At 40.5% G+C, this 20,592-nt stretch overlaps 1 protein-coding gene across 1 annotated transcript; it reads left to right on the top strand.

Annotated features, from left to right (window-relative positions):
* Nucleotides 1-4,043: 4,043 nt before the first annotated feature.
* LOC139937317 (ras-related protein Rab-13-like) lies at nucleotides 4,044-17,154 on the top strand. Its single transcript, XM_071932423.1, has 7 exons — nucleotides 4,044-4,276; nucleotides 4,939-4,999; nucleotides 9,301-9,361; nucleotides 10,072-10,149; nucleotides 11,617-11,706; nucleotides 12,647-12,760; nucleotides 13,988-17,154. The coding sequence occupies exons 1-7, from the start codon at nucleotides 4,114-4,116 to the stop codon at nucleotides 14,069-14,071; spliced, it is 651 nt and encodes a 216-aa protein (XP_071788524.1). The 5' UTR covers nucleotides 4,044-4,113; the 3' UTR covers nucleotides 14,072-17,154.
* Nucleotides 17,155-20,592: the final 3,438 nt, after the last annotated feature.

A 20,592-nucleotide genomic window follows, 5' to 3' on the forward strand; every position in this document is an offset into this window, starting at 1 on the left:
ACCTCGTCGACTAACACAGTCAGCCATTTATGGGAGTCAAATTTTTGACTCCCATAAATGGCCGACCGTGTTAGTTCGCACAGTAAAAGGAAAACCACACAATTTCGAGGCAAACTTGTGTGGATTATTGTATTCTACTTTTACAATATCTTTCCAATCATATGCATTTTATAAAAAAGGGTTACAAACGCTTTTTATAGACCAACTCGTCCGATCCAAGGCAACGTGTTCCTTTAATCAAATTTATTAATCTAAATTATGTCAACAACATTTTTATACCCCCACCCTTTTATTTCATTTTTTAGGCCCTACTATTTTTAACCCAGACCTTTGGGTCTGCTGTGCCGGGTTGAAACATCAACGACTACGTTTATAAATAAGAGGAGCTTGGTGGTTAAGCATAAAAGGCCTCAAAACGACGGTCTGAATCTGTCGCACGATTATACTGAAATTATAATTGAATAATCTGTCACTCGATGATTCTGAACTTATAATTTAACAATAGTAATGTCAACATCAACATGGGCGTCAATCAGGGTGGGGTGGGGGGGGGGGTGGCAAGGCCGGACATAGCCCCCCATCTTTCGGAGGGTTGGGGACACAATATCAATAATGTCCCCCCCAAAAAAAAAAAATAAAATAAAATAAAATAAAAAATAAAAAATCTGTTTGACTAAAAATTCCACTAAAAAGGTCATTCATGCATTTGTTACTTCTCGTCTTGACAACGGCAATGCTCTTCTCTATAGTCTTCCTAACAACCAGGTTTCCCGACTTCAACGCCTCCAAATCACTGCTGCCTGTATTGTGATACTGTCTAGAAAATCCTGTTCTATCAACCCCATTCTGAAACAACTTCACAGGCTTCCGATTTCTCAACGAATCATCTTCAAGCTTTTCTCAAAACTTATCTTATGTCACAGGTTTTCAAGGATTAATTTTGTTGTGTCTTTTTTTTTGTTTTACTGCACCTTGAACACCCATGCAGAGTGGATACGTGCGCATTACAAGCCTTATTATTTTCAAAATAAATGTCACCCCTCAAAATTGACCCTAGATTGCACCACGGAGCATCTAAAATGCAGAATTTGCACCTCCCCCTTGAAAGAGTGGAAGGGACGAGTCCCCCCCGCCCCAATACCCCAACCCCATTTTCGAAGGATGGTTGACACAATATCAAAATGTTCCCCGTGTCTTTTGATAATGAAACTCATGTTTTGCACTGTTTAAGACCAAGTGCTTCAAACCCTGTGTCCCGTCATTGCCATCAATTGTTCTGTTTCGTTTGCGATTGGGTCTCTAAAGGCCTAAGATTGCACAACAGAGAATCTGGAATGCAATTTTTTTCCCCGGCCCTTAGGCGGGCCCGGACCGTAAAGGCTTCACACTCACATGCTCACTCTTTGACAGATTTCCCCCCTAAAACTTGTGTCATAGATCCGCAAATGAAGATGCTGTTAACCCAAAAGCGGGCCCGGACCCGAAGCCGTAATGTTTGTCCCCCATCTTTCAAGACGGATTGTGACGCCCCTAAATGTCAATACAGTATCCCATCTGTTTCTTTACAACGTGATGAAACGGTGCGCCCGGTGTGGCGGTTTCAGTCTTCCGCCGTGTTCAGTTTTCCGGGACTCAGTACGGCACTAACAATGACTACTTTCACTTGTTGTGCGCATGCGTCGCATGACGTAATGTTACCGTATTTGGTCATTCGGAAAACTGAACACGGCGGAAAGTTGAAAAAAGAAAGAAAAAAGTTCACAGATTTACAAATAAGTCACAGGGTTAACAGAAGGTAATGGTGAAAGACTTTCTCTTGAAATTATGAATCCATGAATTATAAATGCTTTACTTTTTGCGAAAACATTAAAACAATATAAATTTTCGATAGCGAGTATCGGCGAAACGTACGGAAACAAGAGTGGGTTTTCCTGTTATTTTCTCCAGACTCCGATGACCGATTGAGCCTAAATTTTCAATAGGTTTGTTATTTTATATATAAGTTGTGATGAAGTGTGGGACTTGGACATCACAGTTACCGAAAGTGTATAATGGCTTTAATAGTAGCAGTGAAATAAAGTGCTCAAAATTAGTTTTTGTCGGGATCCAAACAATATATCACGTAACCAATTCTTATGTGTTTTATAAGAAACGTTTTAATTTTTTTTTCATGGTTCCTGACCATTAAAAGTAAAACTTTGTTTCGATAGAGCGGGTGATACTCTTTGAAATACCATTCACTAAAAAAATCTATTTTTAAATGTTTGGGGCCAAAAATCTGACATAGCATCTTTTAAGTCGGTCGGAATTGTTTACTCTGTACTGAGCCATATAGAGCACACAGGGGCTCGTAATATTAGAGCGACACGTTTCGTGACATTATGATTTTTTTTAACACTAATTATAACCATGGAGGAAGAAATAACAGACTAGGGGAGGCCCAATGTACCAAGCAGACGCATGAAAAAAAGAAGAAACAAAAAACAAATCAATACATAAAAAACCCAGCCCGACACCCCAACACCTCAACAAACAAACAACCGTGGACCTTGCCCGAACCGTCGACTCTACTGTCCTCTTTTGTTATAGGTCCCCGTTTGAATGAGTATACCATGTTATTAACCCACACCTGTGACGTCATGCTATTGTTAAATCGCTCCATTATTTTGCACGAATGGCGCGATGGGTACATCTATTCACCCATTGTGCATAAAAGAGTTAGGGAATAAAGTAAATGAAGTCAATGACGCCATGGACCATATATTATTTTGTTTTTAATGGTTTTTAACACAGGTTAATAGAGCTACACATGTATTGCAAAATGATCGTTAACACTTTCCACAAGTGAACAGCTACATTATTAAATTATTATTTAGCTGAGATGTTAAAAATAATTACAGACAGAACTACAACAGTAATTTAAGCAGGTCTTAAAGTCAGATAAATCAATTTCATTTTAACCAGTATTTTTGTTTTTTCGTTTTTGTTAATTCAAAATGCTTAATTTATCATACACAAACATGGTAAGTGAGTAAAAAAAGTCCCTAAAATTTAAGATTGCAAAGATACTTTTTTCAATATCATCATAAAATAACAGGAATTCAACTGAAATTGTTGATCATAAAGGCAGCTTAAATTTGTTTATTAAAAACAAATCTGAAACTACAGGCTTGTACGCGGGTAGGTCACTTTTTTTATCTTCACCTTTTGGGTTTTTTGTAGACCGAGAAAGTCGGCTACAACATCATCTGATAGTCTGTTTCTATCACTAACTTGAATAAATTTAATTAAAGTCAAGAAACAAAAGCACTTATCTGCTGCCACTTTCGCTCCCGATCTATGATGCCACTATCGACGGAACGAGCATATTTCCTAAGTGTTGGTCTTCGTCCATTGTTCACGCACCACCAGTGGTGTTCACTGGAGTTAACAAGCTTACGTAATACATACAAACAATTGACTTAAAAATTAAACAATATCGCGCCATTCGTGCGAAATAATGGAGCGATTTTAACAATAGCATGACGTCACAGGTGTGGGTTAAGTCGCATAATGCCCTCGGTGAACGCGCCATTCGTGGGTACGAATGGCCCTCAGGCTTCGCCCTCGGGCCATTCTTACCCACGAATGGCGCGCACCTCGGGCATTATCCTATACGTAAGTATCAACATAGAGGAAGGTATCAATCACCGCTTCCTTCGGGGTCAATCGGGATTGCTCTCTGTGCTTCTGCACAATGTTTGTGTTTTGGGTGTGTGTTTTTGTAGGGTTGGGTGTTGGGTATTTTTTTCTTTTTTCCCCTTTTTTTTCTTTGACAATTTGTTGTTATTTAAAAGCACCCACATGTTATGATCAGCATCACGCTTCTGCGCGCACCACATTCTGCTCATACTGCTGATGAGCTGATTCAATTGGGATTCCTGGATTCAATAATGTTTTGATGATGAACGCCTATAGGGCGCCCTCTTTTGGGTATTTTGGTAGGCTTTGGATAATAATAAACAAAGCAGCAGCCAGCTGTTTATCATGTGTTGAACGTCCCAGCAGATAGCTGCAAAACAAGACAATAGTGAACACGAACTGTGTGATAAAGTCGTTGTTTTGAGAAGAAGCATGGCGATCCATGCAGTTGCTGGTGTACAAAGGGATGATGTTCAAGCCGATGTTACTTTTAAGATTCTTGTGCTTGGGGATAGCAGTGTGGGAAAGACATGTTTGATTTGTAGGTTTTGTGAAAATAATTTCATTGATACTGGCTCCCATGCATCCACAGTTGGTAAGTACGGCCATACACACTGCACGGCGGCGTACACTTTTCAATAGGATTTTGAGTGCACTGTTTGGTGTTCGGTGAATCATGGGTGAATCATCTACCTCCAACGGGTGAATACAGACAAATTTAACAACCAAATCTAGTGTCATATGTGTCTACCATATCTCTAAAATGGCTTGTGGATAGCATAGCAATAGTACAGCAATAGCATGATGAATGATCATTGTCATTGATTACCAAGCATCTAACTGATCACCAAATAGAGCAAGGAAGGAGTTACAACTCCAGTCTCAACCCCTGAAGCTCAAATTAATCCGATTAGTGCTGCATCCACCTCCAGTGGAAACACTATGGATGTGAACCGCAGCGCCTGTAAAAGACTGTACACATTCCGACCGCAGCCAGCTCTTTGGACCCCATGTGTGTTACTGCCTTTCGCTGCCCTCGCTGGTATCAAGTCGTTTTCCATTCATAATTATTGAAGTGGTAAAGTAGTAACACGAAGTTCAACGCGTAGACTTTGAGCTTTTGACTGAATTCCCCCTTCTTACTATGTAAGTGAGCTAGTTCCGTGTTCATGTTCGAATGAATCATTAACCAATTTATGAAGTGTAAGAAGTAACCAATTTTAAAGCCTAATTTTGATTTGTTTTAATATGTTGCAGGTCTTGACTTCAAACAAAGGGTTGTTACCCTTGATGGAAAGAAAATACAGCTTCAGATATGGTAAGCACATTGCTTGGGTATTGGCAGACTAATGAGGCAGAGTGATGGGCGAGGTGGGCTAGGGTGGGCAGGGCTCAGATATGGTAAGCACATTGCTTAGGTATTGGCAGATTAATGAGTCAGAGTGATGGGCAAGGTGGGCTAGGGTGGGCAGGGCTCAAATATGGTTAGCACATTGCTTAGGTATTGGCAGATTAATGAGGCAGAGTGATGGGCAAGGTGGGCTAGGGTGGGCAGGGCTCAGATATGGTAAGCACATTGCTTAGGTATTGGCAGATAAATTAGGCAGAGTGATGGGCAAGGTGGGCTAGGGTGGGCAGGGCTCAGATATGGTAAGCACATTGCTTAGGTATTGGCAGATTAATGAGTCAGAGTGATGGGCAAGGTGGGCTAGGGTGGGCAGGGCTCAGATATGGTTAGCACATTGCTTAGGTATTGGCAGATTAATGAGGCAGAGTGATGGGCAAGGTGGGCTAGGGTGGGCAAGGCTCAGATATGGTTAGCACATTGCTTGGGTATTGGCAGATTAATGAGGCAGAGTGATGGGCGAGGTGGGCTAGGGTGGGCAGGGCTCAGATATGGTAAGCACATTGCTTAGGTATTGGCAGATTAATGAGTCAGAGTGATGGGCAAGGTGGGCTAGGGTGGGCAGGGCTCAGATATGGTTAGCACATTGCTTAGGTATTGGCAGATTAATGAGGCAGAGTGATGGGCAAGGTGGGCTAGGGTGGGCAGGGCTCAGATATGGTAAGCACATTGCTTAGGTATTGGCAGATTAATGAGGCAGAGTGATGGGCAAGGTGGGCTAGGGTGGGCAGGGCTCAGATATGGTAAGCACATTGCTTAGGTATTGGCAGATTAATGAGGCAGAGTGATGGGCAAGGTGGGCTAGGGTGGGCAGGGCTCAGATATGGTAAGCACATTGCTTAGGTATTGGCAGATTAATGAGGCAGAGTGATGGGCAAGATGGGCTAGGGTGGGCAGGGCTCAGATATGGTAAGCACATTGCTTGGGTATTGGCAGATTAATGAGTCAGAGTGATGGGCAAGGTGGGCTAGGGTGGGCAGGGCTCAGATATGGTAAGCACATTGCTTGGGTATTGGCAGATTAATGAGGCAGAGTGATGGGCAAGGTGGGCTAGGGTGGGCAAGGCTCAGATATGGTAAGCACATTGCTTAGGTATTGGCAGATTAATGAGGCAGAGTGATGGGCAAGGTGGGCTAGGGTGGGCAGGGCTCAGATATGGTTAGCACATTGCTTAGGTATTGGCAGATTAATGAGGCAGAGTGATGGGCAAGGTGGGCTAGGGTGGGCAGGGCTCAGATATGGTTAGCACATTGCTTAGGTATTGGCAGATTAATGAGGCAGAGTGATGGGCAAGATGGGCTAGGGTGGGCAGGGCTCAGATATGGTTAGCACATTGCTTAGGTATTGGCAGATTAATTAGGCAGAGTGATGGGCAAGGTGGGCTAGGGTGGGCAGGGCTCAGATATGGTTAGCACATTGCTTAGGTATTGGCAGATTAATTAGGCAGAGTGATGGGCAAGGTGGGCTAGGGTGGGCAGGGCTCAGATATGGTAAGCACATTGCTTAGGTATTGGCAGATTAATTAGGCAGAGTGATGGGCAAGGTGGGCTAGGGTGGGCAGGGCTCAGATATGGTAAGCACATTGCTTAGGTATTGGCAGATTAATGAGGCAGAGTGATGGGCAAGGTGGGCTAGGGTGGGCAGGGCTCAGATATGGTAAGCACATTGCTTAGGTATTGGCAGATTAATGAGGCAGAGTGATGGGCAAGGTGGGCTAGGGTGGGCAGGGCTCAGATATGGTTAGCACATTGCTTAGGTATTGGCAGATTAATGAGGCAGAGTGATGGGCAAGGTGGGCTAGGGTACTTGGTCGAAAGCCTTTGCGAAGTCAAGGATGATGGAGTCAACTTGATTTCTGTCATCAAGGGCCTTGGCAAAGTCATTGGCTGTTATGATCAGTTGTGACTCACAGGAACGACCACGATGGAAACCATGTTGACAGTTGGTCAGGATGTTATGCGTGTCATAATGGCCCATTACTTGGCTGAAGATGATATGTTCAAGTATCTTACACGATATTGAGGTGAGAGACACTGGCCTGTAGTTGGAGGCTGTACTGCAGTCACCCTTCTTGAATATTTGGGCTACGTTTGCAATCTGTCAGTCATGAGGAACCTCTCCACTATCGTAGGACGGCTGCAAGATGGATGTGAGAGTAGGTGAAATTTCATCTGCCATCTCTTTCAAGGTCCGAGCTGGGATTGAGTCAGCACCTGTTGCCTTGGAGATGTTAATTTCTTTCAGAAACTTGTGCACACCTTCCTCTGAAATCTGGATGTACTGGACATCAGAAAAGGTAGACTCACTCAATGATGGTAGGTTGGAGAGAATTTTCTGAAGTGAACACAGATTTGAACTGTGTGTTGAGAATCTTGGCCTTCCCTTTATTGTCTTATTGTTGTGTATTGGGGTGAAATACCAGTGTTGTCTTGTCGCTTGGCTTTGATGAGCAGCAGAAACCTTTCTTGTGTTTGTTATCAGGATCATTTAGCATACAGTTGGTGTATGACCAGTAGGAGGCGTGGATCTTCTTCTGTACACTCTTCCGGAATGACTTGAATTGGTCCCAGTCGGTTCTAGAGTTTGACATCTTCGCCTTCTAGTACATTCTGGCATTTTTCCTAATCATGATACGTTTGATGGAGTGAGTAATCCCAGCTGGTTGGCACAAGATCTTTGAAGTTTACTAGGAATGTTCTTCCCCATTGTCTGCTTGACAACCAATTCTCATAATTGGTGGATCGTTGAGGATGCTCACTGGAAAATTCATCATGAAATATTTTGAAGTTGTATTTTTCACCTGGCATATTCCCCTTGCAATAGATGAAGATTTGTCTTGGTTTTTTCTTACTTATTTTTTGAAGTAGGTCAACATCACTCAGAACAGCATCATGATCACTGATTCCTTCCACTACCTCGGTGTTCTTGATGGAGTTAGGATGAGTCATTACAATCAAGTTCAAGATGTTGCTGGCTCGATCCTTGGTTCTTGTGGGTTCAGAAACCTGCTGTTCCAAGTTCTGATCATTACAAATATTTAAGAGAAGTTGACACTTGGTGGATTCATTTGCGTACTGTTTGACAGTGCTGTTAGACCAGTCAATGTCACTCAAATTGAAGTCACCTTCAAGAAGGATGACAGTAGGTTTAAACTTTGAGTGGATCTCTGATAACGCAGCATCAAGCTGTCTTAAGTTATCAGGACTGGACCCTGGGGGTCCATAGAAGGAACCTATAACAAGGAACCTGTATCACCTATCTCGATCTGGAAATAGGATCGCACTGCACAGTTACTTCTGTGACAATAAGATGGTCTTTCCCCATGACAAAAACGCCACTGCCATGTGTGTTTCAGTCTTTTCTTATAGTAGATTTTTTTGGAGAAGATTCATGTATAATGTAGCTGAGAGTTGTCTATGTACACATGGTGATTTAGATTAAATTTTTAGGTTGATGTCACAAATCGGTAAAGTGTACAGCGTAAACCACTGCGGGCCCAAAGTAGTTCAAAACAACAGGGTCTGATACCACGGTGCCAATACATACATGCTGAATTCTATTGAAGAGATACGATTTACACCATGCTAGGGCTATGTCCTTTATGCCAAGGTGATTCTTGAGCCGAGAGAAAAGGATTTTGTGGTCAACAGTGTCAAAGGAAGCACTCACAAGTCTAGCAGGACTAGTGGTGTTAGGTTACCATTGTCCATTGCAGAAAGAATATCGTTGCTCACACAGACCAGTGCAGCTTCTTTCCCATGGAAAGGCTCGTATGCTGACTGGAACACTTCTAAAGACTCTAATAACAATAATAAAATTTACGTTAACCAACATACGTTAACAAATGTAATAATTTAAAATAAAGGAGAAGCCAAAAATCTGGACCAGCCTGTACAGAGATCATTAAAAAGCACTTGAACTAGGTCCAGAAGTTTCAAGACCATTTTCTGAAGGTCCAGTACCGAGTCCTAAATTTCCAAGATCATGTCCCGAGGTACAAGATCGAGTTCCAAATGTTCTAGACCAAAGGTCCCAAAGGTCATAGACCATGTCCCAAAGGGCAAAGTCAAAATTCCAACTGTCAAAGTCCAAGTCCCAAATATCAAAAGCAAAGCAAGTCTTAAGGATCCAAGACTAAGTTCAAGCGGTCTTAGACTAAATAAAAGGAAATCCAAAACTAAGTCAAGAATTATTGTGCTTTTCACTTCCTACAGGGACACTGCAGGGCAAGAGAGATATCGAACACTCACGACAGCTTACTACAGAGGAGCAATGGTAATGCATGCACTGGATTTGGCTGCAAAGTTTCTTGAGAACAATAAGACAAAAGTATATGGTTGAGCATTGAAAATATTGATACACCAGGATTAATTTGGTTGATTTATTTCTTATTTCAATTGGATGGCCCAGTCAGTGGCAACCACTGGTCTCCCAGGTAAAAAAAGGTACAAATAGAAAACAAAGAGAAGACTGGAGGAAAGAGATTTGCATTTCTTAGATCTTAAAAGATCTAAGAAATGCAAATCTGTTCTTTATTTTAATTTTAAAAAGACCTGCTCCAGCAGGCAGACTTAGAGTTGAAAGAAGGACATTCCATGCCTGGCTCCTCCTTAATTTGAAAAGATTTTTGCATTCCTCACTTAATGAAAACAAGAATGCGGGTCTCAAATGGCTTTTATAAAAGTTCATTTCTACTTTTTTTAATTTGCAGTCTGTAGTTTATGTTTAATACGAATTGTGTTATGATGCTAGAGGCAAACAATCCAATACAATTTTCTGATAGTCATAGTATCAATCATAAAATTAATCACAAATGAGTTGGTGTTGAATCGGTTGAGAAGTATTTTTTTACCTCACGGAACATGTAGTGTTAATATTACACTAACCTCTGTTTTGTTATTGATTTGGCTGTCCAGTTGTCTTTGTCCAAATGCTGTTGTTACTTATTTTCTGGTTGACCATGGTTTTGTTAATATTTTATGCAGGGTATTCTTCTGCTGTTTGATGTGAGAAATGAACTGAGCTTCAACCACATTACTAGCTGGCTGGAAAATATATCACAGGTATCAAAGCAGATTGTATTATTTTATTTTTAAATTTTTTTTTTTTTTGGGGGGTGGGTAGTAATGCATAAAACATAGTCACTGTGTAGTGCTCTACTTTAATGAACTAAAGGCAAAGCATTTTAATGCTATGGAAATTTCAAAAGATGGTAGCATTGTTGAGATGCTGCCCAAATTATAATTACGTCCACGAAAAAAGAATAATTCGTAATCCGAATACACAATAATAGTAAGATTATGAGAGTCATTTGATATTGTAAGCCCATAGAAATAGAACCCGGAGAATGCTGAGCTTGACCACCCTCTGTGTCGTCTGTGGACGCGGCGTACCAATACCGCGCAATACGCGCGTATGGCAAAATTATCGTCGTGTGACACGCGCAGATGGCAAAATGGCAATATGTCAGCGCACATAGACCATTTCTAGTGTTTTCATTGGTCAATGATGATGTCATTGTATGGCAAAATTGTATGGCAAAATATTTTGCCATACACGCGTTACGAAAATGGCGTGTGCGCGTCCATAAAAATGGTCTCACAACGAAACCGCACGCACAATGAGACACTCAGCGTTCTCCGGGTTCTATTTCTATGTGTAAGCCACAAATTTGGCTCAGTGTTTAGTCTGTGGAATTCCTGATGACAAAATGTTGTATGGTAAAAACTAAAAACTTAAGAGAAATAAGTCGAACCAGTTGAGTGTTATTTTCATGCATAAAAAAAACTATGTCGTTGTTACTGTCCAGTATCTTCAGAATGTCATTTTGAATACATAATAATGCCGTTTCGGTGCTGTGGTCGACTTTGTTGGCTGATTGTAGGGGATCTGCAAGAGAGTACTTATTGATGTGTTGTTTTAGTCCAGTGCCTACAACCCATTCAATGAGCATGGCTAATTAACAAAGAAGATTAGACACTTTGAGCTAATTACGGAGTTGGTCTTTGTCCAGTGAAGGTTTCCTAAGAATTTAAGTGATAACAGCCTTGCCAAGTTCAAAGGAGAAACTGCAGAGCATTGTGAGGTGGTGTTAACAATTTCATTGGGAGGAATTAATGCAATGTACTGTTGGAGTAGCCAGAATGGAACAGGGTCTAGTTGATAGGATTCGATGGTAGACTGGTTTATGATCTTCAGCAGATCGTCTCTGGCTGACAGGACGTAAAAAAAAAAAACACTGACTGGATGCAGGCTTGGTTTTCAATTGCATTTGAACTCACATGGTGGTTATCGATGCAGCTTCCTGGCTTTGAACGTTATTGCAGATTTAAATTCTGGATCTTAGTTTGAAAATCTACTGAAGCCTTGCTTTTGTCATCTTACACACAAAGTACACTAGCTTTATAACGCACTTTGAATCGCCTGGATGAATTTTGGTCTATACATAATACATGATTCGTAAACACTTATTAATCCTGTCTTGACTTGTGTATGTTAACCTATAATAAAGATTCCATTCCTTTATTTAGAATGCTTCATTAGATGTTTGTAAAGTGCTCGTTGGCAACAAGTGTGATGACAGCAGTTGCAAGAGAGTTTCAACAATGAGGGCTATCAATGTAAGACATTCCAACAATAGTATGTTGAAACAATAATATGTCTTTCATATTTAACAATAATATGTCTGTCATATTTAACCGGTGAAAAAAAATCCTGGTCACGCTTTATCTCTTTTGACCTGGAATACAGCTCTGGTGAGAATTTGTTTACTTCTCAGTCACCCTGGCGCGCTTCCTCGCTGTCCCAGCCTAGGTCCCTATTTCACAGGGTTTTGGTTGCACAATTCAAGAATACCTCAGGGTTTTACCCTTTACCCTTACTCCAGAGCAGGGCTCGCTCATCCCTGGGGAAGATCTGGTCATAGAGAAGGTTCCTTACTCTATGATCACGGGTAAATCAATCCAGATGTGAAAGTGCTGGTCGATATTTCCCTGGGTTGCCCTGTGAGTAGTGTTAAAAGGGCCAAAGAAGAAAAAAACATTTACTAACAGACGCACCCAAGCTTGTATATGCCTGCAACCGTGGACCTCCTGCTGTCCCTCTTTTGTTTACACTCAAACTGTTTGTGTGCAACATCTTCCATTGGTTTTTTACACGTTTTCCAATTGTGAACCTTTCCCGAACCTTGGACTCTATTGTCCTCTTTTGTTAAGTCCCCGGTTTGACTGTGTACATTGTATACCTACTCTCACACACAAATCTTTGACTCAGACTGTAAGGTCTGCTGTAAACTGTTGGATAAATTTTGGCATGAAGATTATGTTAATGCTAAACTGTTGATTTGAAACAAGATACACTGATGAGAAGTTGCACTTATCCAGGGTTGTGCCATGTTGGATACGATCCGTAAAGTCAGCCAGCCAGTCAACAACAAATCACTAAGTTAAACCATGGATGAACGTAGTATCTGTAGTAGACTAGCTTGTATATGTAATATTGTGTCTTGATTAAAACTAGATTCATAACATTAATTGTTGCTAATTTGATTTGTTCTTACAGCTTGCCAGTGCCTTTGATCTTATGTTCTATGAAACCAGTGCTAAGATGTCAGTCAATGTGGAACCTGCATTTATGGCGCTTGTCAAACAAATGCTCACTAAGCAACAACAGCGGGTATGTATACAAAGATGCTACATTTTGAACAAGTTTTACTTTGTCTGTCACTGAACACAAGTTTAATTGATTTAAAGCTGTGTCCTTAGAGAATTTACTTTGTACAATGTTATGTCATGACTCCTAAATAGGATTTCCTTGATGTGAGGCTCAGTGTGCATGACTCAATCTCATCCTCTTATACGAGTGTCTAAAGGGTCATTCTGAATTCTCAATCATAAACAATTTCTTTTTGCCCTCGGAATTGTGGGTGGGTGGGTCAAAAGAAATGACTGAAAATCCAAACTCAGTTTTTTTTTAAAAATTATATATGCTATCATTTTGTGTAGTTCTTACAAATGAAGAAAAACAAGAACAAAATGCCGGCTGGCCAAGATCATCTCATTCCTGACACACTGCAAAGTGGTTTGTTAGCCATCGAAAAAAATACATGTTCGAGACCTACAATATCTGGTTCATTTAGGGCATTACTTGGTTCTTCAGTTTATAGATTACATAATGGAAGTCATTCAATATTTAACAATTGTAATTTGGTATGGGTGGGTCAAAACAATTTTGACATAGACACCAACTTCTACTACAATGGAAAAGCGGCAGAGAGCCAAAGATGGGAGGATGAGCAAGGTTCGATCGGTGTGGGATCTCCTACGTCAGGATGCTGCGTTCTCTCCCCATGCTTATTTTGAACATGTTAAAAATAAAGGTAGCTGGGTCTTAGCCAACAATAATCTGGGAAAAGCTGTAGTGGGAATGCCATTATCGTACAAGCAGTGTGGTAGCATCTTAGTGAGATCTCTGTGGTCGTAACAAAAATGCAGGACTGCCAGCGACCATTTCAAATTAGAAACAACCACTTGCACTAATTGGTCTAGATGAAGACTCAGTGGCTGCGAGTCAGAAACACTTTTCACGTAGAAGCAGTACAGTTGGGCAGAGTTTTTAGTTTGACAAATTGATTCATTTTGACAGCAATTGCGTCCCGACTTGGTACATTTTTTACATCAGGGTAATTGGCACGTTCTTTCTAAGGTTACAGGGTTGTGTGAACCTGGTATAATACACATCGGTATAAGGGTTGGAAACCAAATTATATGTAACCAGAATTGTAGGTTCTTAACATGACCAGCAGACAAGTGTACACTTTGTTAATTTTCATGCCCTACACAATTTCTTTTCATCATCAGACTAATCTGTCAATTTGTGTTGTTTTCTTTTTATTTTCTGCAGTCTAACTATCTCCAAAATGAAGATGTTATCCATGGCAATAGATTGGAGTCAATGAAGCAGGACATAAAGTGGTGTGGTTGTTAGTCATTATTTATTCAAAGAATTAAAACATAGAACACAACGAGCGTGTCAAACAAATTTTCTTGCCATTTTTAGACATATGTGCAAGACATCTTATACCGCCTCAAACTAATCAAAGGATACCTGTCATCAGAAATAACTTCACAATCAAACGGTCAGGGTACTTTTTGTAGGACAAAAAACACAATGTCCACAGATTTACATTAAACTTACACAGTTTGAAGATAATGATAGTGGAAAGCTTCCCTGAAAATGTTACTTGCTGAGGTGCTGTAGTTTTTGAAAAATGAGTAAAACAATGTCCTGAAAATAATTTTTGTCTCTGCGATCATGAGACGCAAATTATTTAACATGTAAAAGAGAGCTGTTGATAGTATAAAACATCGTGAGTTCAAAATTGAGTTCAAATTTACCAAAGGTGTCCAGTACCTTAAGCCCGGTTCATACTTCCTGCAAATGCAAATGTGATACGAATGTTGCCGTCACAAAATTCGCACGGAGTTGAGTTGTCCTCGACTCTCATGGGTATATCGCAAAGAAAGAAGGATGGCTCCTTTAGTGAAATGAATTTATGGTTGAAAAGAACAGTGTTCTATCAGTTACAAGGAAAATATGGGTAAGAAAACAAACTTTATGTTGGGTTTCTTATATAACAATGATGTGCAATAATAGTGAAGAAATATAAAGAGACAGCATGCCAAGTATGACCTTGATGTAGTTGTTTTATGTCTCTATGATTTGGGAATCTTAAGCTGTTTAAGATATTACATGTCATGATGCCTCATCAGTCCAATTAAATAGCTCAATCATATAAAGCCATTTCATCAGTTGAAGCAACCACATGACATGTCTTTGTAAGTAGAATAATAATAATGACCAATATTTATATAGCGCTCTTCACACCCAAAGAGCATCTCAAACCGCATCCAACATTATTACCCCTGGTCACTGGGCCATTTAGTACATTCTTTAAACCATCTCAGCTCCCTGGGGAGTATACAGCCCCTGCAGAAAATATGGGCTACTCGGCTAAATCAATCACAAGAACCATCTCTGCCCCACAGGTACTCATTTACCTCTGGATGAAGAGAAGCAATTATAGTAAAGTGTCTTGCTCAGGTACACAAGTATCACGACCAGGATTCGAACCCACACTCTGCTGAACAGAAACACCAGAGCTTGAGTTGCCTACCAGTATCACTTACGTCACATGACATCTTATCCCTTGACTGTTGGTAAACTCCAAGCTTATTGCACTGGTATTTCCAGTGTTTTGCTTCATTGTATTAGACTTTATCATTCATTTATTATTTGGCAAAATCATAAAATGCTCAATACAGTCATAATGTGTAACACATTATCTGTTGAGCCAAAACACTAAAGGATAACTAATTGATACATGTTTGTGCAATATTAATACATATCAGTACTACTGTGTTAGAAAAGCCAATGATTGTCAAGCACCTTTGAGTGAGATTTTATACTGAGTTAATGTTGAAGAAACGATCCGAAGGGGTGTCTGTGGGTCAGTATTGTGGAGAACAGAAGAAACGATCCGAAGGGGTGTCTGTGGGTCAGTATTCTGGAGAACAGAAGAAACGATCCGAAGGGGTGTCTGTGGGTCAGTATTCTGGAGAACAGAAGAAACGATCCGAAGGGGTGTCTGTGGGTCAGTATTCTGGAGAACAGAAGAAACGATCCGAAGGGGTGTCTGTGGGTCAGTATTCTGGAGAACAGAAGAAACGATCCGAAGGGCTGTCTGTGGGTCAGTATTCTGGAGAACAGAAGAAACGATCCGAAGGGGTGTCTGTGGGTCAGTATTCTGGAGAACAGAAGAAACGATCCGAAGGGGTGTCTGTGGGTCAGTATTCTGGAGAACAGAAGAAACGATCCGAAGGGGTGTCTGTGGGTCAGTATTCTGGAGAACAGATGTTGGCCTCCATGCTCATTGACTATCATTTTATGCATAGTCTGGTTTTCGAATAAAGTTAAGTTTTTAGTTAAACAAAATGGCCTTCCTGTAACAGTATAAATAATTCCAGTCATGTATAAGCCTTTTGTGAATTCGATTTGATTAATGCCTGGTACAATGACTTTATCAAGTTTGAATTTCTAAGAAGCTTATTGATAGTACATGTACTTCAATATAAAAAGTGATACAAAAGTGAACTTTAAACAAATGGCAACATCTAGGTCCTGGTGAATCAACAGCTTTTGTGACTCAGCCTATGAAGAACCTGTTTAAAAGAACACCCACAACATCAAAGTATAACCAACTAACTTTGATCATTCATTAGGCTCTGAAAATATGTATTTATTTTGTCCAAACCCCACAAAGAGTAGATAGAAGTAGATGAACTTGATCTGCTGAAAACTGAAGTCATCATGAAGTACAACATGATTAAATGGTGTTTGATGCTTTGAATGGTGTGGACAATAAGAGTAAATATAAATATAAATATAAATATAACTATAAATATAAATATAATCAGAAAACTTGCGGGTACCACCATGAGTAAAATCTCTTTTGAAGGAGTGGTGGCTCTGAAAAGAGGCGGTTTGGTCTGGACGTTTCGAACAGTATACTCTGCTCGTCTTCAGGAAAAGATTGATGCATCATAAAAAGGCCTATAGAAGTACAATGACTTGTGAAAGAAATCCAAATACTGTACATGTAGGCCACTAGGTTTGCATGAGATTAGTGCAGAGTGATGAGGAAGTTGCATCAGCTGTGTAGTATTAATGTTTTTAAGGACGATGCAGGTGCAATTGTACTGTAGTGTATTGGTGTACTAGTTTTATCAAGTATTTAAAGTTTCAAAATGTGTAATGGTGATGTTTTTTTTAGGTTTGTGTATCCAGGTGTGTTAACAGCACTGCTAAACCAAAGATGTTTACGGTCTAATGATGTAAATGTGAAAAACTTAATACAGAAAAATATATCAAAGCTTTCATTAAATCGGTGTCAATGTTGGCTTTTGTAATAATGTGATAATTCAAATACTGTACTTCAAAAAATATTACATAGCTGGTATTTGATTGGAATTAATGATGACAGTGACTAATAAAACCAGCGGTAACGATTCCGAATTGTGTTGGCTTGTTTGTTTGTTTCCTGTGTGGAGATTAGCAAAATTCGCAAAACTTTGGTAATTACAACTTTTTGGTGCAAAAGTGACGTCATAATTTGACCAAAAATCGTCGATTACATCCAAAATATAACAGTGACGGGGTTCAAATTTGCACTGGCACACTCGAGTGGGGTACCTGCAAGAAGAAATCACGCTAATTCGGCTTTTCGAGGTGGCTCGCAAATTAAAAAGTTTATTCCCCGGGCAGGGACAAGGTAAGTGGCCATCTTGTTTTTCTAATAGTCAGTTTTGGAAATCGCGTTTTGACGGTGCAAGTCGACCAAGTTGAGCATCCTGAACAACTTTATATATTTGGTTTGCGGTAACACCATGTGTGTATCTTCTTGCCAGGTATAGACTAACCCACACCTGTGACGTCATGCTACTGTTACATCGCGCCATTATTTTGCACGAATGGCGCGATGGGTACACAACTATTCACCCATTGTGCAAATTGGTGAAACTGTCATTATAAAGTTAAGGTCGAATGGAAAGAGTAAATGGCGCCATAGACCATAATATATATTTTTACACAAGTTAGAACTACGCATGTATTACAAAATGATCGTAAAGACTTTCCACAAGTTAGTGAACAGCTACATTGTTAAATTATTGTTTAGCTGAGATGTTAAAAAAATGTAACTTAATTACAACAGTCATTTAAGCAGGTCTTTTCTCAGATAAATCAATTTAATTTAACCAGTAGGCCTACTCTCTTAAATTAATTCAAACTGCTTAATTTATCATACACAAACATGGTAAGTGAGTAAGCTCCCTTAACATTAAGTTTGCAAAGATACTTAGTTCAATATCATTATATGATAACAGGAATTTTACTTAAATTGTTGCTTATTAAGTTATCTTAAATTTGTTAATCAAAGTTATGTCAGAAATAATCTTAAACTACATTCATAAATAACTCTGACAGTTTTGCTAATCCTATTGATGGAGAGCGCGTCACGTGGGTGTGTATAAACCTTTGTTTATGACCGGTAAAAAGTGTTAATTCATGGGCGTGACACGCGAACTTGCACCTGTTCTGATAGGACAGTTTCTTCATTACTATTGGTCGAGAGCAACGGCTGAAACAGTAAGTTGTGCCACATCACGCAATATGCGCGACGCGCACAGCATTCCCTTATAAGGAGTTGTTTACCCGAGGGCGGGAGGAGGGCTTTACTATTTCATAGTTGGAGGGGTGTTGTGTTGAAAGAAATCATTAAGAATATAATTTTTGCATTTATTTTACTTTTTGACCAAAAAGTGATGATGTTTTTGACCGAAAAGGTATTTATGAATTGAAATCAAAGTGTGTTGAATCGAATGGCCCTCGGGTTTCGCCCTCGGGCCATTCGTTTCCAGAGTTGACTATTAGAAAAACAAGATGGCCGCTCTTCCCTTTTACCTGGCCGGGGAATAAACTTTTTAATTTTCGTGGCACCCCGAAAACCGAATTAGCGTGATTACTTCTTGCGGATACCCCACTCGAGTGTGCCGGTGCAAATTTGAACCCCGTCAATGTTTTACTTTGGCGGTAATCGACGATTTTTGGTCAAATTATGACGTCACTTTTGCACCAAAAAGTTGTAATTCCCAAGGTTTTGCGAATTTTGCATGACTCCACACAGGAAAGTTGTTCAGGATGCTCAACTTGGTCGATTTGCACCGTCAAAACTCGATTTCCAGAGTTGACTATTAGAAAAACAAGATGGCCGCTCTTCCCTTTTACCTGGCCGGGGAATAAACTTTTAATTTTCGTGGCACCCCGAAAACCGAATTAGCGTGATTACTTCTTGCGGATACCCCACTCGAGTGTGCCGGTGCAAATTTGAACCCCGTCAATGTTTTACTTTGGCGGTAATCGACGATTTTTGGTCAAATTATGACGTCACTTTTGCACCAAAAAGTTGTAATTCCCAAGGTTTTGCGAATTTTGCATGACTCCACACAGGAAAGTTGTTCAGGATGCTCAACTTGGTCGATTTGCACCGTCAAAACGCGATTTCCAGAGTTGACTATTAGAAAAACAAGATGGCCGCTCTTCCCTTTTTCCTGCCCGGGGAATAACCTTTTTAATTTTCGTGGCACCCCGAAAAGCCGAATTAGCGTGATTACTTCTTGCGGATACCCCACCCGAGTGTGCCGGTGCAAATTTGTACCACGCCAATGTTTTACTTTGGCGGTAATCGACGATTTTTGGTCAATATATGATGTCACTTTTGCACAAAAAAGTTGTAATTCCAAAGGTTTTGCGAATTTTGCATGACTCCACACAGGAAAGTTGTTCAGGATGCTCAACTTGGTCGATTTGCATCGTCAAAACGCGATTTCCAGAGTTGACTATTAGAAAAACAAGATGGCCGCTCTTCCCTTTTCCCTGCCCGGGGAACAACTTTTTAATTTTCGAGGCACCCCGAAAAGCCGAATTAGCGTGATTACTTCTTGCAGATACCCCACCCGAGTGTGCCGGTGCAAATTTGAACCACGCCAATGTTTTACTTTGGCGGTAATCGACGATTTTTTGTCAATATATGACGTCACTTTTGCACCAAAAAGTTGTAATTCCCAAGGTTTTTCGAATTTTGCATGACTCCACACAGGAAAGTTGTTCAGGATGCTCAACTTGGTCGATTTGCACCGTCAAAACGCGATTTCCAGAGTTGACTTTTAGAAAAACAAGATGGCCGCTCTTCCCTTTTCCCTGCCCGGGGAATAACCTTTTTAATTTTCGAGGCACCCCGAAAAGCCGAATTAGCGTGATTACTTCTTGCGGATACCCCACCCGAGTGTGCCGGTGCAAATTTGAACCACGCCAATGTTTTACTTTTGCGGTAATCGACGATTTTTGGTCAATATATGACGTCACTTTTGCACCAAAAAGTTGTAATTCCCAAGGTTTTTCGAATTTTGCATGCATGACTCCACACAGGAAAGTTGTTCAGGATGCTCAACTTGGTCGATTTGCACCGTCAAAACGCGATTTCCAGAGTTGACTATTAGAAAAACAAGATGGCCGCTCTTCCCTTTTCCCTGCCCGGGGAATAACCTTTTTAATTTTCGAGGCACCCCGAAAAGCCGAATTAGCGTGATTACTTCTTGCCGATACCCCACCCGATGGTGCCGGTGCAAATTTGAACCCCGTCAATGTTTTACTTTGGCGGTAATCGCAGTTTTTGGTCAAATTATGTTGTCACTTTTGCACAAAAAAGTTGTAATTCCCAAGGTTTTGCGAATTTTGCATGACTCCACACAGGAAAGTTGTTCAGGATGCTCAACTTGGTCGATTTGCACCGTCAAAACGCGATTTCCAGAGTTGACTATTAGAAAAACAAGATGGCCGCTCTTCCCTTTTCCCTGCCCGGGGAATAACCTTTTTAATTTTCGAGGCACCCC

This window comes from Asterias amurensis, chromosome 5 (genome assembly GCF_032118995.1).
Source record: "Asterias amurensis chromosome 5, ASM3211899v1".
NCBI lineage: Eukaryota > Metazoa > Echinodermata > Asteroidea > Forcipulatida > Asteriidae > Asterias > Asterias amurensis.

Excerpts from the sequence above, each read along its gene's own strand:
- LOC139937317 (XM_071932423.1), top strand. The coding sequence starts at position 4,114 with ATGGCGATCCATGCAGTTGCTGGTGTACAAAGGGATGATGTTCAAGCC. Across the intron at positions 4,277-4,938 it reads CTCCCATGCATCCACAGTTG|GTCTTGACTTCAAACAAAGG; the intron begins GTAAGTACGGCC and ends AATATGTTGCAG. Across the intron at positions 9,362-10,071 it reads CTTACTACAGAGGAGCAATG|GGTATTCTTCTGCTGTTTGA; the intron begins GTAATGCATGCA and ends TATTTTATGCAG.